Here is a 9,128-nt window from a genome sequence, read left to right as displayed (position 1 = left end):
ATGCATAAATTATTTCTGTAGAGTGGAATTTGCGGCCTGGAAAGCAGTTTTCAAATGTATTTTCTACCATTTTTTCTCTCCCTCTACACTCTGGCGATGATGTCACACACTACCAGTGTGAGCCACCGGGACGCCCCCAGATTTAGATTTTTTAACCTTCGTTTTTATTGTACAGCTTGTAGGAATTTCACACCACATATAAGCCAATGCTGCAGCCACAGAGGAAATACTCTGACATCACATGGTTGTCGATTTTTAGTTTTATCTTTGTAGCAAAAACAACAAATTTGACCACACAAACATCTTTTACAGCTCCAGGTAAGAAATGTGTACAGTTGCACTGTAACAATATAGTGGAGCTGCTGCTCCTCCTCTTTCTCCTACTGTAAAGTTCAACTGCCACACATATTCCAACTGGAGAATAGTACAAAAACAAACAAACAGAAAAAAAACAATATATATAGAGACACTGTACACACGCAGTCATATCAGAAATATCTCAAAAAAGTCATTCGGACAACAGGTGAGAAATGACAGCAGGGTGTATACACTGGACTGAACTGTCTCATGGGTCAGTTCAGCAGAAACATGCAACACCAGACAATAAAAGCAAACAACTTCATGTTGTTTTATAAAAACTTTCTGGACAATGAACTTTCATTATATAGATTCATTATTACGTATTTAACCCGTACCTTCTCCAGATGTGGAGGAATTATATGAACATTGACCAGTGTCAGAGAATATTGATGAATTTAATTTCCAACATGTGATGCCAACTATTTGAAGTGTATGTGTACAAAATGGCTTAAGGAACAATCTCAAGACAAACTTTAGACTTTCTGAAAGATGTAAATAACTTACAACCATAGGAGACAAAATAAGACAAACCAATATGCTGTGTAAAGGGAAATTCTGGTTCTGTAGAACATTGGTCTGAAAGAAACATGACAAGTGAGAGTGGTGTGTCATGCTAATTAATACTGTGGTTCTAATAATTTACAGAGATGCCCCAATACTGTCTGTTTTGTTGTTTTAATAAATCAAAACAATACCACTTCTCAGCAACATTTAGGTGACTTATTTTGCTGGTGGCATGACAGTGACTGGTGATAAAGACTGCAGGAAGGACTGACCCAAACTCAAGGAAAAAGCCCTTGATAGTTATATAATAATATTTATATAAATATTACCTTTTTTTTGTTTAATCATATTGTTTTCTTGCTGCCTCATAGCATAACACAACTACAGTACAGATAGCATATAAACTATTGGTCTAATGGTACTCATGTATCTTGCCTTGTTGAGCTTCAATATAATTATGAGGCCTTGTTTCCAATTCTCAACAATGACTTTGGTGAGTACAGTATTATAACTGCTGATGGAATTGTTGTGTTAAACTACAAAAAATAAGACTCAAGTTGTCATAAACCAGAATTAGCCTTAAGAGAAATAGTTCTTAATTTTGTCACCCAACAATACTCTGAATGCATATAATTTCAGTGAACTAGGATAAATGTGTGGTTTGGTGGTGTTATTGTGTCATGTAAGAAAACAGGGTGGGCATCTTTTAAAAAATAACTTTTAAATTAATAACAATGAAACCCATAAAAAAACATTTATTTGCTATTGGACCTAACAAATGTACACAAACTAAACAAGCCTAATTGTCTTGGAACATCCAACCCATTGCACAACCTTCCCCTTCAATAATTTGGCATTTTTTAAAGAATTAACTGAGTCTTCACATACAGTACAGCCATAGTTTAAGAGATGATGGGTTTATAATCTATGCAGTCACATTTATTATGTGACCCCTCAAACATATACTCTGTATAGAAAGTAAATATATATTCACAAACAGATTTGTCAATAAATCTTGTTAAATCTTCATGAATCAAAGCATCACATCTACGTATATATACTTCACCATTCCGTCAGAAGGTTAAACTGCATCAGTAGGTAACTGAGGAAATGAGGATAAATTTACAGTAGAAGATTTTATAGAATAACCACTGGTCACGGCTTGTTCTTGTGTCAAGGCGGAGACCAGTAATGAATCATTTGTGTTTGACCAGCAAAATAAAAAATATAAAACTTTAATTTCATTAATATTTTAAATGTATACAGTGTTATAGCAGTCCACGGGCATGATCACATATTTCTTTAACAGACAGCACTGCTCTGTCATTTCCTTTCAGCTATCAGTGGTCAACCAGAAATTGTAATCCATCTCTGTACAAAGTGTGAGGCAAAACAATCCAGTGGTCTTATTCCTGAAGTTTTTATTTGGCTATGACTGTGAAAACCCCTCATCCTGTCCCACTTGAGTCTGAGCAGTGTGGTGGAAGGGATAAATATGAGTGTGCTTCATGCAGGACAAAGGCTCTTAGACCAGCAGGTCTGTCTTGGCTGTTGGCCATCCTTTTGGGCAGTGTTTGACAGTGTGATGGTCCTCCATCTGTCCTAGACAGTACTCTCCATCACCCAGTCAGCGCTGTCTATTGTCCCCTTGCTCCCTCCCGTGTCCCCCTCCTCCTCACACTGCAGCAGCATGCCATTTACAGACAGGCTCCTCTTAGTCCATATACTGCTAATCCTGCGTGGTTTGTTGCACAGCTGAGAGGCCCCGGCGCCCGTAACGTCTCCCATGTCGAAGGACTGGCTCCTTTTTGGCCTGGAGTCCAGAGGCATCATGAGGAGCCGGCTGAGGCTGGAGTCCAGCGTCCGGCCCAGCAGCGGCTCCCTGTCTGTGTGGGGTTTCCCCGCTGACATTGCAGGGCTACTGGAGGCTCCCAGGTCGTGGCCCTGTACCCCCCGCAGCTCAAGCGAAGTGAAGGCCCCGAGCAGGTGGTCCAGGTTGGTCCGGGGCTTAGATTGAGCCGACCTCCAAATGTTGGCAAGTGTGCTATTGGGGCTGTACGACCCCCCTGCCATGGAGCCTGAGGATGAGGAAGAAGAGGTGAGGCTGCTTTGGAGGGAGCCGCACTTGAACTCCACCACCTCGTCCTGCAGAGTCACTTTGGCCTTGACCTTCGGCTCGGGCTGAGGCTGAGACTGGGGTATGAGAAGTCCATTTTGCCCGAGTCGACCTCCATTGGTCTGAGAGTGTGTGTCACTGACACTGGTCATTTTGCCCACTGGGGGTTCAGTATCTGCAGCTTTGTAGCGTACCATGAGGATGACGATGAACACGAGCAGGGTGGCTACGATGATGCCCCCCACCACCAGGATCATGGTGCCTCCCAGCAGCTGACTGGGCAGAGATTGGCACTGTGGATAGTCGTCCTGGGTGAAGAAATGGGTGCAGCCGACGACATTAGTGGCCGTGAGTGTGGTGGCAGTGTCATCCCATGCAGCCAGCACACACAGGTCATAGCGAGCCCCCGATACCAGATTTGTCACCAAGAAAGCTTTGCTGGAGGCCGGGATCATCCTTAACAAAGACAGAAAAGACAATTAAGACCTGCAGGTTAATTACTCTATTAAGATACCACTCTATCTTCCTCTTCTAATAAGCTGGGCTGATATGTCTCTTAAAGACACAAAAACCGAGAAGGCTCATACAGTAAATGATTGAGCCCCTGGCATCTACACAGGATACACGTGTAATTTCAGCACATGGACACTTAACTAACTGCTGCAGGAGGTAATGCAAGCTCTATTCACAGTGCAATTTTTCATTAAAGGAGAGCCAGGATTTCCATTTGCATTCCCTGGAGTGTCTCTCAACTGCTAAGTCTCTGCCGTTGCTGCTTTAAAAGACAGCCAACAGTAATTGGCTTTATCTCTCAGAGCCATCTGTCTTGCTGTAGTGAACAGAGGGTCCATTTGATATTGGAGCTCTGGAGCAGTGATAAATAAATAAATAGAAAACCCAGGAAAGTCAGGAAAGACGGGAGAGTGAAGCACATTTTGTGTGTGCCAATCTAAGATAGATTTGGACCCGTGGGAACTGTCCTTGTGGTAGAAACATGAACACAAGGGAGTATGTCGGGAGTTGGGATATTTAGCTCTGGTGAGCTGTAATGGTGTATGCACATCTGTGTTTGTGTGTGTGTGTGTGTGTGTGTGTGTGAGCGTGTCCTTCCTGCTTCAACAACTACCATCAAGATGCTAAGGTGCCCCAGAGAAAGACAGCGAACCTTGAACTGCCTGAGGCGATCTGCTCAGCGGCCAGCAGCAGAGGACTGGAGGTTGTACTGCTGCAGTTACACTTACACCTGCTGGTTAAAAAATATTACTTATTTATTTCCTCACCCAGTTTCCCCTGCAGGGATTCACATGAGTCATGAACCTGATCGCCGAACCCTTAAACCGACTCTGAGTAAAACCATACGTAAGATATTATATCAAAGTAATGTGCCACAAAACAAGGAAACATGTATGTTATATGAGAGTATTATGATGATAGGAATGATTGACTGATAGGGACGATGATTAGGCTGTGAACATCATGCCAGATTTTCTCTCTAAAAAAAAAAATATATTTTGACTACAAATTGGTCAAACATTGGAAACTTTATGTTGTGTCTCTTTCATATTTAATATAAGAGGTGATGATGCGTTTTTGATGTGGATTGATGAAGGAGGAGAAAAAGCGGAGAAGTGGTGTCTTTTAATGCACAACGTCGGATTCAGTTCTCGCATGCAGCAGAATGAATGAATGAATGAATAGAGGACAGAAGGCTCAGTGCCAGCTATTCTTGTACATTGAAGGTTCCTATAGCATAACAAGAATGTGTCCTTACATGTGCAGCCTGTCAACACAGAAGAGACATCTTGCTCAAGTTCTGACAGTGCAGGTGTTAAGTCTGTTCCTGAAATACACGCATACCTAAGTATAAAGTTTGTGCTGAGTCTACGGTTTCACACTGTGCAGGATCATGAAAAAAACATTCTAACAATAGGGCTCAGTATTTCTGTGTTAATTCCTATTTACTATTTATTACTATTACTATTTTTACTGAATATATTTATTATACGCTAAGCCTGGGGACAAAAAAAAGGCCACAGACTCTCAAATGTCCGCTCGCTCAGCGTGTCTCCATTACAAAAAAGGCCCCAGAAGGATTTACGAGACTCCGGAGGTGACGTATGGTTTTCGATTGTAGCGTAGTCGATTCGCAACAGTTTCGACGGATTAAACATGGGAGACACAACTGTGGCCGCTTTCGCTAACTGTGCACAATGTCTGCCGCTGATCACAAACAAACCAGCATGGCTAATTATGCACAGCGTCTCAGCTGATCATAAACATCGTGATTGTGAATTAACCGGCATCACTAACTGTGCACAGAGTGTCCAGTGCTTGTTGTAAACAAACAGAGATCACTAAGAACACCTCCTGCAGCAGCAGCACATACACACTGTACTGCTACAGAGCTAACTGTTAGCCTATTAGCAAATTGCAGACTGGACGCTAAGGGGTTAACATCCCCTCCGGCTCTGTGACTGCAGCTTGGACAGACTGCTGCAGGAGGACTATGCCGCTTGGACTCGTTCTTACTCTTCTTAACAAGCCGTGGAGGCCGGCGGCTCGTTAAGAAGAGTATGAACAAGTCTCCAAAAGTCTCCAATAATACCAAAAAAAGTCGCTAGATTTGTCGCTAGTCACTTTTTTGAAAAATAGTCGCTATCAGGGATCTGAAAAGTCGCTAAATATAGCAACAAAGTCCCTAAGTTGGCAACACTGCTTTGCCATCTTTTACAAATGGCTTGTGTTGTCGTGGCGTTGAGTACTACATCACATCCTGCTTAGCTTTCTATCCAATCAGCAACCAGGCTTTTTTCAGGGGAGAAAAACAGCCCTGCTCTTTGACAGGGCCAAAAAAAGTCCCGTCAAAAGACCGCTCAGGACGGCTCATATTCAAATTAGTAGCGTTTCAGCTAGCGAGACCTGCCTCATTCCGGGTATTGGACTGTAATGGAAACCCCCCTATTTTGTCATTTACTTCAGATGACTTTTTGAATTAGTGTAGCATGCAGAAATTTGTCTCATAACAAGTATGTGCTCCAGTTTTGGGCTCTACATTTGTTTGGTCATTGTGACTGGACAATTTATCTCACATTCTTCACCAAAGGGACATTTATCTGACATGCAACAAGGATCATAGATGAGTCCAATCGCAGTGTTCGCCTTATCCCAATTAGTCACCACAGCTCAAACAAAAAAAGCTGTTTTTCAATAAAAGAAGTTCCACTTTTCCAACAACTTCTGCTACAGTTCATTACACTATTATAATTGGCTGCCTGGTATTGAGAACAAATTTCTTTAGCCTGGTGATGCTCTCACTGTGCGCTGCTCGCTCCTGTGTCTGCGTCTAATTGATTTCAGGTTGTCTGCATAGACTGGCTAATTCTTTTTAATTCATAGAAATACAGCCCGAGTCCAGAGAAACCTATGCCCGCGCTTATCACAGTGAGATAAAAGTTTTTTCTCACCCCTTCAGGCTGCAAAAGGCAATTTGTCGAGTGGCCTGCTTAGCTCCTGATGATGGCGTGGGGCCATAGCATTAATCAGAGTGAAGGCAGGAGAGAGGGAGGAAAGAGTAGGAGAGGAGACATAGGAGGAGATGGGCTCTTGGCTGAGACTTTAAGCTTTGCAAGAGATTTGTCAGTTACAGTTTTAATGCTCCACATATTTTCTCAGTTCAGAGAAAAAAGCTGAGCAAACAAACACGTCATTATTGGAGCCTGCATCTTTCCTGCCCACAACCATTAAACTATTTTATTTTCTGGATTCTTGCTTCACAGAATCGCTGAATCATTATTCATTATCTTTAGTGATTTCTTAAGACCTTTTTTGTCTGGACAGATACAGACAAGGTCATGCCAAATGGTCTCCTGCCCCATTGATTCAGCCTAAACATTGGGGTGCTGCTGGGAAATTTGATTATGCTTATATAAGCAAAATCCCTAATGGCCTCTTACTGGCTACTCCTCACTCTGCAGCTGTATTGTAGAGGATTAAATGGGCCATGACATTTTTGAATATATCCTGGTTGGAATAAAACATTCCCTCCATCTACTGTAATGGATGAATGCATTTGGAAGAGGAAGTTGTGCTGAACATGGTGCAACCTTAGGCCTGTGCTTTGTGGGACAGTCTCCACTTGATATAACTCTGATTACAGCATTCATGAGCTTTCATGTTTTGACAATAAGTTCTTATTAAAGAGAATGATGGCATAGATATGAGTAAACAGAGAACATAAAGAGAAATGTTCACTGGCTGTCTAATAACTTCAAAAGTTGAGTAGCTTGAAATTTAGAACGTCACAATGAATTGAATGGCCAAAGCTGCATTAATTGATTTTTTTTTTTATCCAACTGAGGACATCAGGCCGAGCTAAAAGCACAAAGCATGACCTATTTACAGATCAAATGAGTTATAAGATATCACTACTACACTGTAAAAAATCTGTTTAATTTACGGTAAAATACCGGCAGCTGTGCTATTACTGCTGAAACTATTTGTGACATATGAGATCAGCATTGTAGGCAACACAACAGAAATCTCATCATCAACATAATAATAATAATAATAATAATAAAAACATATTGATTAGTGCAACTTTAATATAACAATTTTTCAATTACTAACTTTGAATAGTTAAATCCAGTAAAGTGTCCAGATCTTTTACACAAGGAAAAATATCACATTACAGATTATAGATAATTACAGGTACACTGTAAAACCCAACTTGTTGTTTCAACTTAAATATTTGAGTGTCCATGCTGTGAAAGAATTTAATGTCAAGACAACAAAGACAACAATAGAGTTAACTCAAATTAATCTTGTTATTTGACTCAATATTTTAAGTTAAAATGACTTTTTGCAAAAATCTTTGTTGTATTGAAAAGGAAGAATTAGTTATAATAACAAACAAGCAACATTGGGTTTTACAGTGTATGTCCCGAATTCCATATTTTAATTAGGAAATAACTGAAATAACAACAGCATGAGTTGTATGGAAATACTTCATCAACTAAAGCTTGTAACTTTAAACTAAACCTGTCAGTTAAATGCAGTGCACTAAAACGTACAACATGTACGTCCTAAATGTACTGGAATAGAGGTTGCATCAATAGACTTTCTCAGATGAATCACAGATCCTCTTTGTAAAGGCTCCATTTAAAATAAACAGAAAGTCCTTTTTTTACTGCACAGCCAAGCCATCTTAAGATGTTGATGTAAATGGCTGATATAAGAGTTCATTATTGATCCTCTTGTGCTACTCTGACCTGACGCGGACAAAACAAAATTCCAAAATTTCACTTGCAGCCAAAGGTCATGACCTGTTTTGCTTTGTAAAACACAAATACACTTGCTTGAAATCCATCACATTTCTAGTTTCTAAATTAAACCCTATCATAGAATATGTGGTTAATAAAAGCTTTAGATATTGCACCTTAACAATTTTGGACAGGCGGTTGAATACGAGCACAAGTCAACTGCTGGAATCCTTCACTAAATAAATGGGGTGACTCCAAGCCTTTGTTTCCAACCCCATCTCCTACACTCACATATGCACTGAAGCCCTAATCACACATGAAATAATATATCTGACTTTTTTGTGTAAAACGTGGTGGCTTTTTGTCTCAATATACAACACCATGGCTGTGTCACAGTGTTTTGAGGTTTACTGTGTGCATTTTCTTTGTGCATAAAATGATGATTTTACTATAGTGATCTCAGAATACTGGAAATGTTACTAGGTCTGGTCTATCAAGACACTGCCATCCTGACTTTAACAAAAACTGACTCGGGTTCTTAAAATTAATTATAAAAAATGCTACCAGGTGCATGAGGTGCATGTTATTCATAATAATTCTATCTCTGTTTTTGTACCCTTGAATTGCTGGTGTTAAATGATTGGGAGAACTTTCAAACCCATTACATTATCTTTATCACCTTCTTACTTTCAGTGTACATGGACAGTACATATAGCCAGTTTGTCCAGAAGTAATGGAAAGTTTGAATATTTCCATCAAAAGCAAATAAGGAGACATTGAGTTGAGCTTAGAGTCGGGTTGATTTGTGTATTTGTCTGTGTACAAGCTTAAACCTGATTGATTTCATGCGAACCGGCTGAACCTTCATTTACCATTATGGCTTATTCTGG

The 9,128-nt window shown here is 40.4% G+C and overlaps 1 protein-coding gene across 5 annotated transcripts in view; it reads right to left on the bottom strand.

Annotated features, from left to right (window-relative positions):
* Positions 1 to 252: 252 nt before the first annotated feature.
* The window catches only part of lrfn2b (leucine rich repeat and fibronectin type III domain containing 2b), a 153,968-nt gene continuing 145,092 nt past the window's right edge, over positions 253 to 9,128 (bottom strand). For all 5 annotated transcript variants that reach the window (XM_059356162.1, XM_059356164.1, XM_059356165.1 and 2 more), the window contains one exon: positions 253 to 3,436. In XM_059356162.1, coding sequence (XP_059212145.1) covers positions 2,467 to 3,436 — 970 coding nt within the window. In that variant the 3' untranslated portion in view covers positions 253 to 2,466. The remainder of the gene's footprint in view (positions 3,437 to 9,128) is intronic.

Source organism: Centropristis striata, chromosome 18, assembly GCF_030273125.1.
Source record: "Centropristis striata isolate RG_2023a ecotype Rhode Island chromosome 18, C.striata_1.0, whole genome shotgun sequence".
In the NCBI taxonomy this organism is placed as follows: Eukaryota; Metazoa; Chordata; class Actinopteri; order Perciformes; family Serranidae; genus Centropristis; species Centropristis striata.
Note: the sequence above shows the minus strand (reverse complement) of the source record. Positions and strands in the feature narration are given on the sequence as shown.